The 18,370-nt window shown below is 41.6% G+C and overlaps 1 protein-coding gene across 1 annotated transcript in view; it reads right to left on the reverse strand.

Annotated features, from left to right (window-relative positions):
- Nucleotides 1-18,370, reverse strand: part of CNTN3 (contactin 3) — a 92,334-nt gene that overhangs the window by 45,866 nt on the left and 28,098 nt on the right. Inside the window, exon 3 of the mRNA XM_079317199.1 lies at nt 2,485-2,580. Coding sequence (XP_079173325.1) covers nt 2,485-2,580 — 96 coding nt within the window. The remainder of the gene's footprint in view (nt 1-2,484; nt 2,581-18,370) is intronic.

Consider the following 18,370-nt stretch of genomic DNA (forward strand, 5'->3'; position numbering starts at 1 on the left):
AGTAACACAGTAAAAAGTCAAAATAGCTGCAGGGATTCCAGTGCAATTTAAAGGTTGTAACAACTGGAAAAGTAGCAGGACAGCTACACAAACCCATTTTTATGGTATTTTAACTTTTGAGAATGGGGGTGAGGTGATTTACTGATTTTTGGTGGCAAAAAAAAAGGGTATTTTTACAGGTTCCCTGCAACAGAATTCAAAGATCCAGAAGTATGGGCATTTTAATTATCCAAACATCACTGCTCAATTATGATACAACTTGGAGTATTTAACATAAAACCAGCCTGGATCAGGAAAATATTTGGGGGGTAAATGTCTTCACACTCAAAGCCAGTCATTTAGCAAATCTTCCACTCAGTAAATCCCCAACAAGACTGCTAAAAAATGGAATTTTATATAATTTTCAGAAAGGGGAAATGTTGTAGCTCTAAAGAAAATATTGGAGTGGTCTGTGATTGGTAAATGGAGTTTCATTGTTGGTTTAATGCTGGATGTCCACACCCCAGTGGAGCTGGAACTGCACATCAAAAGGACAAAACCACTGCTAACAGCAGGAATAATTTGCTCCCCATTGAAAAGGGACATTCATATGACTTATGTAAATATCTGTGCCTAAGATAAGCAAGGAAAAAAAATATGATAAATTGTAGAAGGGAAGCAATTTTCTTTTCCCATACTATGAGCTGGGGATGAACATTGGTTTCTATTGTAACTGGGATGCTGTACATGGAGGAATAATCACTATTTAATCAAGTCTCTTCTTGCAAACTCTTTACAGAGAATGCAAGAAACAAGTGCAATTAAGTTAGTAAGATCTTAGAAACTGCACAACATGCCAGAAAACAAAAGCAGAGTGTTTTGGAGGCTGCAGGGGGAAAGGAAACAAGCTGGTGGAGAAGGTTTTTAGAATTAATATGGTCTGGAATTCTTCGATAGCTCAGCACAATAAATACAGACTCAAAATAAAGAAATAAAAAAAACCATCAGATCACTGACCTGCAAAGGGCTGAACATCCCTCAGCCAGGTAAGCTGGTCCTAAACCATCCCTGCTCTTCCTAACAAACCACTTCTGCTTCCTGGCTGGATGTTTTATCCCAGGCTTCCTGCCCTGGATCCCACCCTGTCAGAGGCACTGGGTGTTTGATGCCACCTTGCCACAGCTTTATTTCAGTGAAGAAAGGAGGAGGGTTTTTCTTTCCACCTTGCTCCATGTCTCCTGAAAACCTTAACAGTTAATCCTCCAACTCTCAGACAGATTCAAGGATCTGAAATAATTCTGGTACCAGTTCTCATTCTCAGTCCCATCTGGTAACTCTGGGAGCGCTCAGTTCTGCTTTTTGCATCAACACCACAATTAGTGTGGGGGTGTCAATCCTCTCCCATCTGCTGACTGCAAGAGGAGTTCTCACCTCTTCCAACCACTGTTCCCAGCTCCATGAGCATGTCTGGCATCACCTCCTGCTCCACACCTCAAACCCAAACCTTGCCAGCAGCGTTGCCTCAGCTTGGCCATCACCTCTGGGTGTAAACCCACACACAGGACACAGCTGCAGGAACAGCTGGGGCAGTTCAGACTTTGGACTGCATCTAGGAGGAAAATGTTACCATTCTAATTCTAATAGATAGCTGGGAGAATGACCCATTTTCTCAGCTGCTGAAAGACAAAGCTGTTGTAAGGCCATAAAGATGATTTAAGAGTATGTATCAGTTTAGAGGGGAAAAAATTCTGCAAGCTCAGACAGTTGTAAAATTGCCACTTTTATGGCTGTGTCTGCTTGGACTCTGCCAAATTTATGAGGCCACAATGCCTATATTATTGAATATAATGTCTGGCTTCTATTACCTTGTCTTTGCAATCAAATCTAATGTTTAACATCACAGCCCTTCAATAATGACACTGTATCAATTAAAAACAATAAAACCAGTTCCTTTCAGATATTACTTGAGGCTCAATAGCAATTAGTCAAAGACTGAAGATGCAGAATGAAGGATGAAAGGTACTTGCAACTTCTGGTCCACCAAGAATCCATATATCCACTTTTCTCAGCCCCTCAGTGCAGCAGTGGTTTAAATTGCACAGCATCATTCCATCCCACCACAGAATGTCTTGATTGCAAGAACACAGGCAGACACCAGCACTGGCAAAGACAAGCATCTCCTCTCTGCAATTCTCTGCTCACAGGGAAAACTGGATTCATCGAGGCTCAGCAATTGTGAAATTGGGCAGAATGTAACTCCAGAAGATACTCCATTAATTGCAGGCAATCCCATAAAAATCAGACACATTAAGTGCCCAGAAATTACTAGGAACCAGAAAGGCATTTCATGATAAAAGTAAATCCTCTTAAACACTTCCCTCCTCCCTCTTTTGTTTTAGGTTTCTTTCTCTCTCCGCTTACTTCAGAGCCCAGATTTTGCTGTGATTGTGATTTTTAGCATTTCCAGGGGTGCTGCCCAGCCCAGCAGCCCCAGGTCCCCCTTACCTCCTGCCTGGGGTGGGGTCCCACAGAGCAGCACGACCCCCTGGCCCTCCCGCACCGACACCGCGCTCCTCATCTTGGTCCTGGAGCTCTCCACATCTGCAGGGAAACACAGAGGAGCAGGATTTCAGGAGACAGCAAGAGACACCCAGAAACACAACAGCCACCCAGAAACACAACAGCCACCCTGACACCCTGAGCTCCCCTCTCCTCTGTGCAGCTAAGCCCAGCAGTTGCAGAAGAGGATGCTCAGCACGAGGGAGGGGGACAGAATTAGGGATGAAGGAACTAATCTGCAGAGAGATAATTGAGCAGATCCTGTGGCTAATTTTGTTCTTCTGCCTGGCTTCTGCTACTCTGCCTTTGATAATCAAAATAGAGCCAATAACTTAAAAATAGGTCCTTAAGCCACTGTTTCTCTGCAAATGAAGGCTGTGATGAACACAGCATCAAGATCCAACTAAGCTCCCCTGTCCTATGTAAAATAACATTAATAACAGCTATTCAGAAAACAGATATGGATCTTTTCCAAGAGAAATGACCCTCCTGGACCATATTCCTGCAGGAGAATCCCTGGAGCATCACTAAGCCAGAGCTTTGCACCTCAGTGTGCTGACCCAGTGCTCTGCTCTGCCTGGACTCGGGTCTCTGGGATTATTTTAGGCTGTGTAGGGACCACAGGATGTCCTGAGTTTAAGGGATCCACAAGGATTATTGAGTCCATCTCCTGGCCTTGCACAGGGCACCCCAAAAATCACACATGGCATTGTCCACCACTTCCTGGGGGGAAGCAGTAAGTTCAGTTTCCATAAATGTAAGAATTTTATCATAAATTTATACTGGCTTTCCTTCTCCCTGGTGAGTCAAGACCCAAGAAAGTTGGGCCTTATTACACCCTTAAACTAAAGACAACATGTAATACAAACCAAGTTGAAGTCCTACACTGACAAAGGCTTTTCCATAAATAAACCATATATTTTTCCATAACAGAACAGAAGACAAAAAAAATGTTTATAACCTTGTAAAGGATATTAAACTAACACAGTCTTTAAATAAGGCTGTCTTTATAACCAAGCATAATGGGAGCAGTGAGTTGACCAACAGTAGCTATTTCCCCATAATATAATGTTTTTTATTACTGCAAAGCAACAGCTGCTACAGTGAGAACACTGAATAAGAGCGATTAGAATTTCAATACTTCCTTTAAAAAATGCTGCAGTCAGAGAGTGTTGTACAATCCTTTGTTAGTGCACATAAAGTTCACAGGAATGTTGCTCAGAAGGGCTGTTTTCAACTTCCCAAGTGAATTTCCACACAGGTATCCTCAGAATAAACTCAGATCCTTTTGCTGGACATGATGCAGAAGTCACATACAACCCCAGCCAGACTGATTTCACTCAGGGATCAAAACAGAACAGCCTGAAATTCTTGTTTCAGGCCTTTCATGCATCTTGCTCTTTCCCCCATAACATTATACATTCATCAGCTGCCCCAACACCATTCCCCAGAGCCATGGAAGGAAAAACCAGGAGCTGACAGCACCTCAGAGAGCACACATAATTCTACATCAGGATGAATCACATCAAAAGAATTAGTATTTTACATAAAATATTAATTTAATCACATTGTGCCCTCCTATATCACAAGCAATAAATCTTAAATAATACAATTTCCATAACTGAAGTGGGATTTTAAGCCCATGTGTTCATTTATTGCAACCACAGCCCTTCAGAACCTTCCTTGTCTTTGTGTTGTCCAACAAATCATAAGGGCAGGGTGGGATTGGGCTGGGAGCACCTTGGGAGGGATGTGGGACATGTGGAGGATTGGGAAGGCAGGACCCACCACAGCTCTGCACTCTGAGCTGCTGCAGTGCTGGAAAAATTGGAATTATTAATCACTGATGGCAGGTGAAGACTGTTGCCACAGAAAACCAGTTTTTGGGGAAACAAGAAGCAATGAATACACATCCAGAATTGGAAAATATGGGCCATGCTACAATAAAAGAATAATTCCCCACAGATTAGCAGGAAGTTCCCATCCCACCTTCCAGAGCAGCTCAGCACACAGCTGCCAAAACACCATCACTTCATTTCTCTACAAACTGCTGTATTCTCTTGTCTGACACAGCTTTGAGCATAATGAAAACCAACATGCAGAACAGGAGCAGGGCTCTTTATTAGCATTGCACAGTGAAGTCCCAATCCCTGACCTTGGAGAGCACTGGCTGCTGCTGAACACAATGCTGGGCTAATTTTCAGGTGTTTCTGCAGCAGAAGGTCAAATCCAAGCATGTCTGGAAGTAAATCAAGAGTGACTGTTTATCCTTGAGCCTCTCTGTTAGGTTTTTATTTGATTTTTTAATAAAGCTGCTATCCCAAGCACAATAACATCAGGGAGAAGAGCTGTGTCTCCTAACAAAACTTAGATGACATGAACTCATTGGGAAGGGACATTAAGTCCTCAGGGTAAATAAAATACCTTAAAAGGTGAAGTAATAATGGCAAAGTTTGTTTATTTTTACAGATTGAAGTGTATCCCTGCAATCAGAGGCTCTTATCCTGCTGAAATGTCTCAGCAGATAAAATATAACTGCAAACAAAGAACAGAGATCAGGACAGAAGATGGTTTTGAGGAGAGGTGAGTCAGAACAGGACAATATCCCATTGTTCAGTGAAAAAAGGCCAGAAACACACGAAGTATTTCAGCATTTTATCTGCTGGACTAAGGACTGGTTCATTCATCAGCAGATTTTTTAAACTCTCTCACCCTGGTCACCAAACTGAAGGGCTTTCATTAGTTTCTCTTGCCTTAATCTTTCCACTTCTTCCTTGCATTTATTGCACCTCACTTCTAATCTCCTTTCATCTGAACTGCAACCATTCATGGAAAAAATTAACAATTTAATTACTTAACCCTACCAGGCAAAGGCTCCAATTGTGACACTGAAAATATTTTGGTTAAAATGTTACAAAAATCCTGACTACAAGGGAAAAAAAAATCCAGCATAAAACCAGCTAGAACTGTAATTTGCAAATTAAATGCTTTTATTGCCTGTTTATAGTTTGTCATATAGAAGGAAGTTTAAAATTAGCAAGTGAGGCTTTCTGACTCCTGAAACAGCATTTTCTTCTCCTTTCCCCTGCTAATACATGTATTTGCCTCATTGCTTTAGTACCAAGTCCATAAAGTTGTATCAATTGAAAAACACATGCCATTGCAATAAAAGGGGGAAAAAAATTCACAATTCAGCTTTGCTGAAAAGTCTTTGATTCTGCCCAAAGTGTCAACAACAAAACAAGTTCCTGCCCATACAAAAAGGATGTGAAAACTGGATATTCCACTGGGTTCTGTCATTGAATAAGTCAAGTTTTCAGTCTCAAGCATTGAGACAAAGTTGCTGAGAAAGATTCCAAAATGTGGAGTGACAGTAATGTGAATATCAAACCTGTAACAGCTGCATTTGAACACTCCTGAGACACTCAGGACAATTAAAAGACATGGATTTGTGGATTCCTGAGGGGAAAACACAACCTGGAGCAGCTCTGCAAGGTAAACCAGACTGAAAACAGTGACATTTTATGAAAGAATAAATCAGAACTCATCTGCACAGCTGACTGACCACATTCACTGTGAGCAGCTCCCAGATCTTTGTGATCTCATGTAATCAAGAAGGGATGGGGCAAGATCACATCAACCCCCACAGCCTTGCTTTGAAGAGACACAGAACATGATGCCATGAAAAATTCAGAGTATTTCTGATGACAGAGCTGCTCCACACACACAACTGCTGGCTTGTGGCAATGCTGAGTTATGCTGCATTTTGTCAGGAAATCTGTGTGATATTTCACCCCCAACACCAATTCTGTACACAGGAACTTTGTAAGATTTGCAGGCACTGCTAGAATTTACACCAAATCCTATTTATTAAGTAATACACAGAACACATTCGCTGTGAGAGGAGCAGGATTCAGTTTTCCACCTGTGGTTTGTTTTTTTTCTCTAATTCAGGTTTTCAATTCCAAGTCTAGCAACACCCAAGCATCTCATCACGCTTGTATCAATTGCTCTTTATTGTCAACACATGTTTATTAGCAATTCTACCACGTTTTGAAAACTGCAGAACAAGAATTCAAGCTCTACAAACATAATTGTCCCTTAATAGCCATGAAAAATATTTATTGTATTGCTACATCAGACCCACTGTTATTCAAAGGAGCAGAACTTGTTAATATACTTTAGGTATAATTCTCTATTGGTAAGATGTTCAAGTGCCTAAATGAGTCAGACAACCAAATCTAAGCTGTTTTCTTGAGTGGGTAATTCTGAAGTGGGGACTCTGTTTGATGTCAGCCCATAATGAAGCACTAATTCACAGCCCACTGGTAAAAATCACATTATTCAGGAGATGGGAAATTCCACTCTCCCAGCTCTTGAGGGCAAATAACAGTCTCAGCACGTTGGAATAGCTGTGCTGGTAATGAGAACTGCTGGAGAAAACAGAGTAACACCCATCTGTTTCTTTAAAAAAAAAAACAAAACCCAAACAGCCTTCACCACCAGCCCCTAACTCACCTGTGTGCATGAACAAACCTCCCCCACACCCTAAAACCCAAAATTGGCTATACCACAGGCATTGCTGTGGTCAGGAATTTTGTATTTCTTTAGGCAGGCACCCAAAACTGAACATGCACTTTGCATCAATAATTTCCATCAGGATATTTGGGATAAACTGCCTGTGAAGCCCAACACACTGCCTTGACAAACACCACACCAGGGCTGCAGGTGAGCCAGTGAAAAAACCCTTCTGCTGCCTTCCCAGGGCCTGGAAAAATCACACTGAGGTAGGAGTGAGGGATGAGACCAAAAATTACCTCTGTAATCAATTTCTGCTGGGCAGAGAGAAGAGGAACAAAAATATGAACAGTGCAGGAGTGAGCATTACTCAAAGCAGGCAGGGTGGGGGTGATTTGTCACTCCAGGAGAGATCCAGAGGCTACAGAGAAATCACAGAATTCCACATCAACCTCTACAAAATCCCTTCCTGCCGTGCCACATGGCTGAACTTGCATTTTATGCCTTGAAAGCTCCATGACAGGGAGAGCAAAACAACCTCCCACCCTTCAAGGCTCATTTTACACCCAAAATGCTGCTCCAGACAACTTGAGAGTTTGAAATATTGCCCCCATCTCTGCTCACATCAGTCCCACCAGCAGAGCCCATCTGAGTGTTGGTGCACCCATAGAAATATTGCCAAAAAAATGCAGCAAACCTCAGTGCAGAACAGGCCCTGCAGGTTGTTTCCATCCCAGGAAATGCTGAATATTTCACAGGTGAGTCCTGCTGGGATGAGCAGGCTGCTGGAGCCAGGTGCAGTGAACAACCAGCCAAGAGTAGCAAAAAAACCTCACAAATCTTTGAAACTCTTCCCTTCAATCAACTTAAGGTGCAGGAAAACATGAAACAGGAGAAAATTGAATGTTCAATTAAAGGAGAATAATTCAAAAGTCTGTGTTATATAAACACACAAAAAAAAAATAGGAAAAGCTAAAAAATAAATTGGCACAGATGTATCAGAATGTGGTGAACAGGAGATGCCAGCATGGGGAAAGGTAGAGGAGCTTGAAATAATCAGGGGAAAATGGACAGAAATGGATGAAGTGATTTGTGGGCTCTGAGGAACTGAAGAAAGGGACCAGAGACAGCAGAGATTAAAAAAAAAACAGGCAGTAAAAGAATATTAACAGCATAAAAGTTGAGTCAACATCCAATAAGCAGGGAGTATTTTTTTAAGCATGCTTTGCACTGGCAAAAACACACTGAAAGAACTGGAAAAAAAAAGCCAAACCAAACTCTAACAGTGTTACTAGGGAAATGCATGTTTTGAAAGGAAAATCTCTCCAATAGGTATTTCCAAAAATATGCCTTTCACAAATTCTTATTATCTGGGAATTACCACTCAACTCCAGGCAAACACAGCACTGAACAAAGCAATTCAAGCAATTTGAGAAGCATCTCAGGAGGTAAGGATGTTTGCTCAAGGAAATTATCCTACAGTCAACTTCTCAGATGCAGCACAGATTTTTTTCCCTCTAACACTTTCCCAAAACAAGCCCTGAGAACATCCTGACAGTGTGCTAAGCACCAGCCCTGGTAACCACAAAGCAGGTTTAGTGCTGGAGAACACCAGGCTATTCACATTTCAATAGTTAAACAGATGGCTAAAGCCCTGCCAGATCCAGCTCTAATTATGTGAAGGTTTGTTTATTTATTAAATATGCAGCAGTGTTCCCAAAAAGCCTTTCCTCAATAAATAAATCAATGAAAACCATCCTACAACAGCTCAGTTTGAAAGCATTGGGAACATGCTGATGACAGTGGGATTTGGTTTTTACCTTTAAAGCTTTTAGAGATGCCACCTTTCCACAGAGAAATGGACAGATTCTGCTCCATTTATTACAAAATATTTCATCCCCAGAAAGGATTCCTGGGGTCTGGCTGGGCAGGATTTGCCATTTCCTCACCTCACAAGGTGTGGAGCACCTGGCTCAGACCCAGCTCTGAGTGACAGAGAAGTGTCCTGCCCACAGATGTCTCACACCTCCAAACCTCCAACTTGTGAGTCAGCACAAAAATCCAATGTTCACAGCCCTTCCAAATAGTTGTGTTCTCATCCAAATGGTTGGTCTTACCTGGACTGAGCAAAATAATAGGAAATATTTTGTTGCATGTGCAATGAAACAAATCATCTCCCCATCCATGAGCTACAGCAGTGAAATAATGTGCCAGGAATAAGAGATCCAACCTTAACCCATTACTGACCCTGCCAGAATCCCCCAGGCCATTTTCTGTTCCAAAATCAGCTGGGTTTTATTTCCAGTTCCAGCTGCTGTTCAGTAATTTTAGCTGGACATGTTAAACATTAATATACTTCAATTTTTTTCTATTTATTTTAATAATTCTCTAGTTTGCTGGTTCTCAACCTCAGGTATGTTATGCCTCAACTCTTTATTAAAAGAAATACAAGGGAACTTGGAGAAGGTGACTATTCCTACATAACTGAATTCAATAACCCACTTGAAGTAAGCTGTAGAGAGGATAAAGTGCAAGGATAGATTCATACTGTAACAAAAATAATATTTACAGAGGAATTTAAGAGAAATTGAAACTTAATTCTATTACTGAAGATGAAAAAGAGGCAGAAATAAAAGTAATTTTTGGAGCACATTTGCCTGGCTCATGCAGAGGAAGAAGTTATTTCACTGTATTAACTATTCACATCACAATCTGAAGGAAGAGGTGGGTGAATTTTCATGTTTGACAATTAAAGTACCTCAGCCTCAGTATCCTGAATGCAGCAGTTGGGACTGACATTAATTGCTCCTGTGAAGTTCAAACCCACCATTTCTGAATGAGGGATAAAATGTGCTTCCCTCCCAACCCCAGCAGGATCTGAGTGAGCACCAAGATGTCACCACAGCATAAAACAGGTTCTGGAAAATTGCTGCAAACATTTCTGACTATAAATCTCTGGGGTTACTCGCTGGGATTAGACTACATTAACAGGCTCAGAAGGACAGCACAGATAAGAAAAATGATCTATTTCCATCCCAGCACCATACAGCAACACTGAGGTGGGAGCTTAATGGATGTTCAGGAGCACATCAAAGCAATCCAGAAGAGATTTTGTTCACCTCCTTCACAGTAGAAAAAAGTGGCTAAAGCAGGTCTGGAGTTATTTCCTTACATTATTCAGGAATGCAGGGAAAGGCATTTCTTACCCTGATGTCATTTGCAGCTGACAAGCAAAACTGGTATTTTCTGTGGTAGATAAGGCAGAAAAATGGAGAGAAACTCCATGTTGCTGTGATGTGGACAGAGGAGATGTTTAAAACAACAACAATTTGCCAGGTTCACATAAAAAATGCAAAAATGAAAATTAGAACTTTATCTCTAGGAGGCAGACCATGGAGGAGTCCATGAGGCAGAATCATTTCTTCAGTGCTGAAGATGAAAACCAAATGATGAAGTTTCCCAATGAAGTCACATCTCCAACCTGTGCACAAGCACGAGCTGTTAATTATTTAATGAAAAGCAGAAAAACACTGCATAACCTATTCAGTACTGCACAAACACATTCCTCTCTAGTCCCTAATAAAATTAAAAGAACACACTGAGGCTGCAAACTCAATTATTTGGAGGTAGAAAACACCAGAATTAAGGTTGTCTAAGACCACAAGCACTGGCAGAGGAACAAACCAAAAGCCCCAGCAGTGAGATTTCAGCACTGATGGTTCCCAGCAGAGCCTCCTGCTATTAAAGCAGCCACTTCCCTGCCTTACCTGGGAACCTCTCCAGTGCTGCTGAGTGTGTTTAATCAGCTTTCAAGAGCCTGAGTGCTCAGAGGAAGGTGTGAGATTCTCTTCACCCAGGGTGAGCTGCAGCAGGCTCTGAGCTCTGGTCTGTGCTCCTGGGGGATGTTTGGGGCAGCCAGAGGAGCAGTGGCCACTTGTAGCTGCTCCAACACGCAGAGCTGGACCTGTGGTTGCTGTTCCACTGATCTGGAGCTCTGTAAACAACTTTTCACACCTGTACTTTCCCCCAGCAGCTCCCAGGAGGCAGGAAAGGCTCCCTGGAGCAGGGTGAAGGGGTTTGGGAGCAGCTCCAGGACATGGCCAGAGTGGCTCTTGGCAGGATGCTCCCCCTTCCTGCCCATCAAAAGGCCAAAGCACTCGATCCTGGGGACATTTCTGAGCCAGGACAGCCCCAAAGGCTGCAGACAAACTGAAGTCAGAATGCCAACCTCAGATCAGTGACAGTGGGGAAGGGCTAGCACAAGGGCCATGCAGTAAAACTGTGCTGGGATAGCTGTGAGAGCAGCACAGACATCTCTCAGCACCTCTCAGCAGAGGGACACAGGAATTACCTCTGGCACAGCTGATTTTCTCCAGGTCAGTGCTGTAAGCACTGCCTTTCATCCCAGCAGAGCATTGCTCCTGCCAGTGACAAGCCCAGGCTGAGCAGGGATAAATTCCACCTGCTTGAAATCAAACCCAAATTCCACTTGCTCTGCCACACATCCCCTTCTGCCCCTCACAGCTTCCCTAAAATCACAGCAGCCTTTTCAGGACATGGGCTAGAGCCTCAGCCTGGTTACAAAACCTCTCTTTCAATATTAATCATTGCTCTGACCCAGATGTAATAGTGACACATTTAAAACCCAATCATTGTAATCCCCATGCAGATAACAAATCCCATGTTTTGCTTTATGAAGGCAGGGATGACAATCGTTACAAAATTAAACAAAGAACAGATAACAAAATTGCATTTGGCCTGGCTCAGCCTGAACTGGGATCTGCACTGGCTGGAGAAAGAGCAGGAGACCTTTGCAAGCATGACTTGGAATAAATTAAATTCATTCCACAAAGCATTTGTGGTAAGAACTCAGCACCTTGACCTGCTCAGTCACCTCCTACAGTGACAGATCAATGGCACTCAGGGCATGTGGCACACCAGGACCTCGCTGTGCCCACGACTGTGGATTCCAGCTGGGAGCAGAGCAGCCCTTTGCAGCCTCTGGGATGTGAGAAACCCACTCTACCCCTGCCAAGGAGTCAGTAAACATCAGAGCCTGGAAGGATGCTAAGGTCCCACAAGTTTAGATACAAAGCTCAGACCTGCCACCACAAAAAAACAAAGTTGATTTTTAATTTTTTTTTTTTTCTTCTACTAAAGAAGGATTTATTATGAGTCAAAAAGGTTTCTTGAAGAAATAAGACAGTAATTCCACTGAATCCCCATCAGGAAAGGCAGGAGAAAAATAAGGGATGGATAAGGTGCAACTGGCTTAAAGAGATGCTAAAGCTACTCTTAAATTGGAGCAAAAAAGAGATACAAAAAAAGATGAAAGAGGAAGTAAGAGCAGCATGTGTTATTAAGAGCTGAAGTTATGAAATACTAAAGAGAAAAATGCTACATTTTGCTAACCAAAGCAGCATAAAAACTCTTCTGAAAAGAATCTAAAATAAAATCAGAAAGAGAGATGTAGTAAGAAATCAGAGGTTCAAAACCAGCTGAATGCAAAGGAGTGCTAACAGATAAGGAAATGCAAAGTACCACTATTAATATCAGATTATTAAAAATCAAAAGCATCATATCACACACTCATTTGATATCCAGAGAAGCCTCTGGCAAATCACACACAAGAGTTCAGCCAGCAGATGAGAAGCTGTGGCATTGCAGCACCAGCCCTACACCCAACAAATCACTGGCTCGTTTGATTTTTAATTTAATTAGCCAGTAAAAAAAAAAATAGCAATGCCTACAGTAGAGACAATCAATGCAATTCCAAGTCAGCAGATGTGACAATGACAGCAAGTTCATCCAGGGAACCTGCACTCAGGGACAGGATTCCTGCTGGGGCTGGAATTGAGTCCCCAGGCTCATTTCTGACCATCCTCTCACTGCCAAAATCAGCAATTGCTGAGCACAGGCTGCACAGCTCTGACCCTGCAGACATTCCCACAAGCTCAGGGAGTGGCTGGGTGTTTTCTGGAATTTACCACTTGTAAATGACAAACAGCTGTGGGCAAAACACTGCTTCAGCTTCAGACTCCAGTGATTCCCCCACACGTCATTAATATTTAAACCTGGCTTAGCTTGTTTTGGGTAAAGAGGTTTTGACTTGGTTATTTCAGGAAAAACATCTGTATAACATTTTTGTAAAAGGTTGTAAAAATAAAAAGTGCTAAGGAAACAAATGAAGACAACTGAAACACAAGTGGTAAAGAGAGCTTCTACCCAGCTGGTGGGTTCATGTTCTATCTGCTCCATCCCCCAAAAGCCAGTCCAAACAGATTATCCAGGAGAACTCTATTTTTTTGCTCTCCTTGCAGCAAGAGAGCAAGAAAGAAAATGCAGGGATCATCTGAGCACATTAACCTCCCTGGAAGAGAAGGGAATGAGACAAGATCTTCAGAGAATTGCATTCTGTCTGCCTCTGCAGTAATGGCATTACACTTGAATGAAAGCAAAATTATGTGGAAGACTGTTAGTTTACTGAGGGGTCAAAGAGATGACAGCTGTGGCAGGAGGAGGCAAACCTTTAATATGCCATGATGGGCCAATGTGCACATCCTTCAGTGGATGAATAAATGTGGCTGAACAAGGGATTACACCTGAGCAAGCAATGGCATAGATTAATAAATTCAGCATCAGACCATTCAACAACAGAGGCTGCAGGAGGGGGAAGAAAGCAACTCCTGAGAAATAGCTGAGTTCTGCTACTCCATTTAGAGAAACAAATACAATCCCAGTGCTGCTGAGGAGAGTTTAATAGATTGAGACATGTACATAAGGAGAAAACCCCCAAAACACAGGGGGACCTCCAATCTTTTTGCTGGTGTCTGAGCAGAACTGCTCTGTGACAGATGCTCCAAGTGCAGACTGATCCCCAGCCTCAGCCAAACTGCTCCTTGCAGGGTGATGTAATCCTCAGAAATATATCCTTAACTGCAATTTAATAAAAAGTCATGGGCTGAAAAAATGCAGTTTCATAAAAAAAGAGAGAAGATGTCTCGCTGCACAGGGCTGAGAGAGGCAATAACAGGAAAATAAAATCAGGTACTGCATCTCTTCTCATAAGTACAGAGAATTTCCTTGGTTATTAAATGAGACTCCCCACAAGTCCCAGCTCTCTGTAACTACTCAGTGCCACACTGGATGAGGAACAAGACAGAAATACATAATCAATACAAGAATAAAGACACAAGCAGTGCAGTGTAACAGGAGCAGCTCTCTAACTTCCACTGCTTCAGTTTTAAGACGCCTCCTTTGCTTTGCAATGAACATCAGAAAGCAAAATACACAGGCTGGCAGCAAACTGGAGCTCTGCAAAAGTATATTTAAAGTAAGAGGATAGCCAGTGAAAGCCTTGAGATTGTTATTTGCAATCTGTCCACGTTTATTGGGCTGCAGCCAGGGTTAATTCAGCCAAACTTTGCTGTGTTATTTCTCATAAATTCACTGAATGTCAGAGTAATTCTGCACATCACAAGACCTGTACTTGTTACAGAATAACAGTGTCATTTAGGCTGGGAAAGATCTCCAAGATCCTCAAATCCCCAGCACTGTCAGGTCCCACTAAACCACATCCCTAAACTCCCTACCCATCTTCCAATGACCTCAAAAGAAAAGGACATCTGCTGTGCATTATTTGAACAACACCTTCAATAGGATAATGTTGTCTAAAACCATTCCAGGGCACTCCACACCTCAAAAAAAAAAAAAAAAAGAAAAAAAAAAAAAGAAAAAAAAAAAGAAAATCAAACCCTACATCTACTAAATGATGAAGTCAAATTCCCTCAGCCACCCAGCCAAGCTTTCCCTTATTTCAAGTCCTTATCAAAAGCCTTTCAGCAACACCCTTTTTTCTCCATCACAGCTTGTTGCTGTAAAACACATTCCAAATTGATATTCTAAATCTTTATTTCAGTTTGAGGAGGTTCCAAATCCAATAGCTTTACGAGCCATGAAGGGTGGGGTAGGACACAGCAATGCTGTGTTCCTGTTGACAGCAACAATTTTCATGTTTGATTTTTTTTTTTTAACTTGCAAAAACTGCAGTTGAAAGATCAAAGCATTCAATTCCTACTGAACATTCCTATTAACTTCAATGGGCTTTAGATCAGGCCCTTAATGGGGTATTACTGCAATGTAAACATTTTTAAGTATTATCTTAATATTATCAGTAGCATGTGAAATGGGCTAACAAGACCCCATTAGGGTAATTCTGACAAACAAATCAAGGGCTGAAATACTTTCCTTTGCAAGGACTTGCTTTGATTTTTCAGTGAATACAAGCTCTGCTTTCCCTAAATAATCCATATTTCAGAGTTTTAAGAACAGCCCTGCAATGCAAAAGTCCTAAGGAACATCACTACTTTTCTTAAACAAAGAAACCAAGCACACACACACAAAAGAATTGAAGTATTTTTGATTTAGAGCTTTCCTGGGTGAGGAAATGGACAGGAAATGCTGACATTTTTAGTTATTTATAAATATTTTTTACAGAAATGAAGCCAGCATTTCTAAAGGCTTGTGGTAAAAAGAATTCAGAATTTAGGCATAAAGTCTAAAAATATAAAATCATATTGGTGTCCACTGTCTCCCTTGCACTTCAGACACATCTTACATTGGCAAGTCCAATCAAGGGGAGGATTTAAGAGGAGAAAAAGATGTGGGGAGACAAAGTCACAGCTGCTTCCAACCTCACTGAGGATGTGCCTTTTGTAGGTTTAATGCTGTGATCTGGAACCTCATCCCTGGGATTCTGAGAATTCAAGGACCAGAATTCTCTCAGTTCTGGAGCTTGGACCAACAAGGAGAAGGGCTGGACACAAACTGGGGGTCCTGCCCAAAATTCCACCTTCTCCCAAGAAATTCCATGAGGAATTCAAGTTCCATGAGGAGCAAAATCATGGCAAGACAAGACCTGCCTTTGCTCAGAGTGGCATTTTTCCCAAGCTATAGAAACCATAATGCCACAGATCATTAAATCTGTATTTTTTTGGCTGAGCTCATGAGCTGGCCTAAAGTTTTTGGAGGAGTTCAGCTCATGCAACATCCTAAAAAAGCACTAAAGCTTCAGCATTCATGAAAAAACTACATGATGCAATAAATAGCTTTGGGAGGAAAAAAAGTATTTTTTAGCTCTCTATTTCTAGCTCCAAAACATTCTTTCCCTTATTTTCTATGCCAGAAAGTCTCTGCTCTCTCCTTGCCACACTCCTCTCCTTCACAAGCTATTCATGCACAAGCTTTGAAAGATAGTAAGAGACAAGCAGATTTACATCAAAAAAAATAAAGAGAGATAAGGTTGCTATGGGAATAAGAAGACAAAAACTGTTACTTAATCCAACATAAAAAGGGATGAGAACTGGAGAGAACTCAGATGGAATTGAAACTGTCACCCCAACCAATGAGGTTATGATCTGAAACAACTGCTTTTTCTCCCTCATTTCCTCCATGCTTTTATGTAATTTCATTTTCTAGTCAGAATCTCTTTACAGAATACAATATTTCACGTTTAGATTCAAAAAAACTTTAAAAAATGAATTAGAAGTAATATTTTCCAATATGTTGCTCACTGCTGTCACTCACTAGGCAAACTCTTGCAAAAGCTGAAATATGTCCCCTCTGCAGCAATGCTGTGGATGGAGATGTGAAATTGGAGATGAATCTTTAGATTTTATATACAAATTATGCATAAAAAATAGATTCAGCCATGCAAATGTCTTACTTTTAACAGTCTATGGTCTACAATGAAGTTTTACATAGGCTAGTAAGCAAATTCAGATTTAGGGTACTTTTTACAGCTGCAATCAAATGCAATTCTTATAAACTGTGAAAGAAGTGTCACACACCCCCTCTCCCCAAAAGTTGAGGCACCATTACTGTCAGTGGTTATCTCACAAAACACTGTCTCTTATCAGGGCTTGCTGGAATCACTTCCCAGCCAGCACAAAACATGGCAAGGAATGAATCTGTCCCATTTTCAAGCTGTTGATACAGGATAAATGTTTCTTTTCATTCTGAAAAGGGTAGGGAAAATGTCTTTCCTTCCATTCCACACCCCCAGAGCTGCCCTGAGTCAATAAATCCAGGGCCAGATGATCTCCCTACACAGCAAACCTTAAAAATGAGAAATGGGATGAAACTTTAAAATACCCAATTCATAAAGTCTCTACCAGTGGATGATCTTTGGCAACATTTAAGACTGGAAGTAATCTGGAATAACCAAGCTAAAAACTTTTCCTGGACACACAGCACAGCTCTGGAAGAAGAATTCTTATTTCCCCTTATCTCTCCCAAGCTATGCCCCTTATCTCCAATATCCAAATTTGCCTTTCAGGTGTTTACCAACAGTGAGATCTTTATGTGCCACCTCTGAGCTACAGGAGAATCCTTAAGTGAATCAAACATCAAACTACCTGAGGATTTTCTTTATTGCTTTCATAGTTATAAATAGCTGAATGAGGAATCAGGATAAAATATACACTAATTACCCTTGACTATGCAAATGAAGCTGTTTTAAATTCAGGTTTAGGCCATTTTCCAGTTCTCTTTGCACAACAATTGCCAAAGGCAGGGGAATGCTGCACTTTCCTTTTGCAGTCCTTTGCTTTTTGGTGCATGCAGAGCACCTGAAGTTGCACCAAATAATTCTGCAGAGCAGGTTCAAGGTGTGACTTGGCAGCTCACTGGGGCACAGCCTGTGAGGGGGGAGTGGCAGCACTGGAGATGCAAAAGTTTCTGATTATTTCAAACAGGATCCAGTTCACTGTGCTGTCTTTGCTGAGTAAAGTGATGCTTGTTCCTCACATGGTACTTTTTAGCAAAATGACACTTCAGAGATAGGAACAAACCCTGATGTGTATTTAGGGTAAAAGTAGCAAGTCTCAGCTTTGGGGCTCTTTTAACCCAGACCTTTGGGACCACACAAAAACTTCCAAAGTGTCATTGAGTCTTTTCCTGGCTACTTAAATGGAAACTTGTGTCAGCTGCACAAGCTCACAGCCATCCCTCTCCAATTCCAGGTCTCCTCAGAACTCCTTGCATTGTGCTATTATTCCATGTTTCAGTGTCCTTACCCATGACAGGAGGTGGAACTAAATATTCTTTAAGGTCTCTTCCAACCCAAACCATTCTGTTATTCTCATTTAACACCATAGTTGGCTTCAGTATGGAATTCCTTAATTTCTATCACTGCACAAAGTCACTCTGTACCTCCCCTTCTCCACTAAGGCTTCCTGTCCCATCTCCTGAGTGAAATACCACAAACCCTTGTAGTGGCTGCTTCAAATAAAGTGATTTCTACATTCAAATGTTC

Source organism: Erithacus rubecula (assembly GCF_903797595.1).
Source record: "Erithacus rubecula genome assembly, chromosome: 13".
In the NCBI taxonomy this organism is placed as follows: Eukaryota; Metazoa; Chordata; class Aves; order Passeriformes; family Muscicapidae; genus Erithacus; species Erithacus rubecula.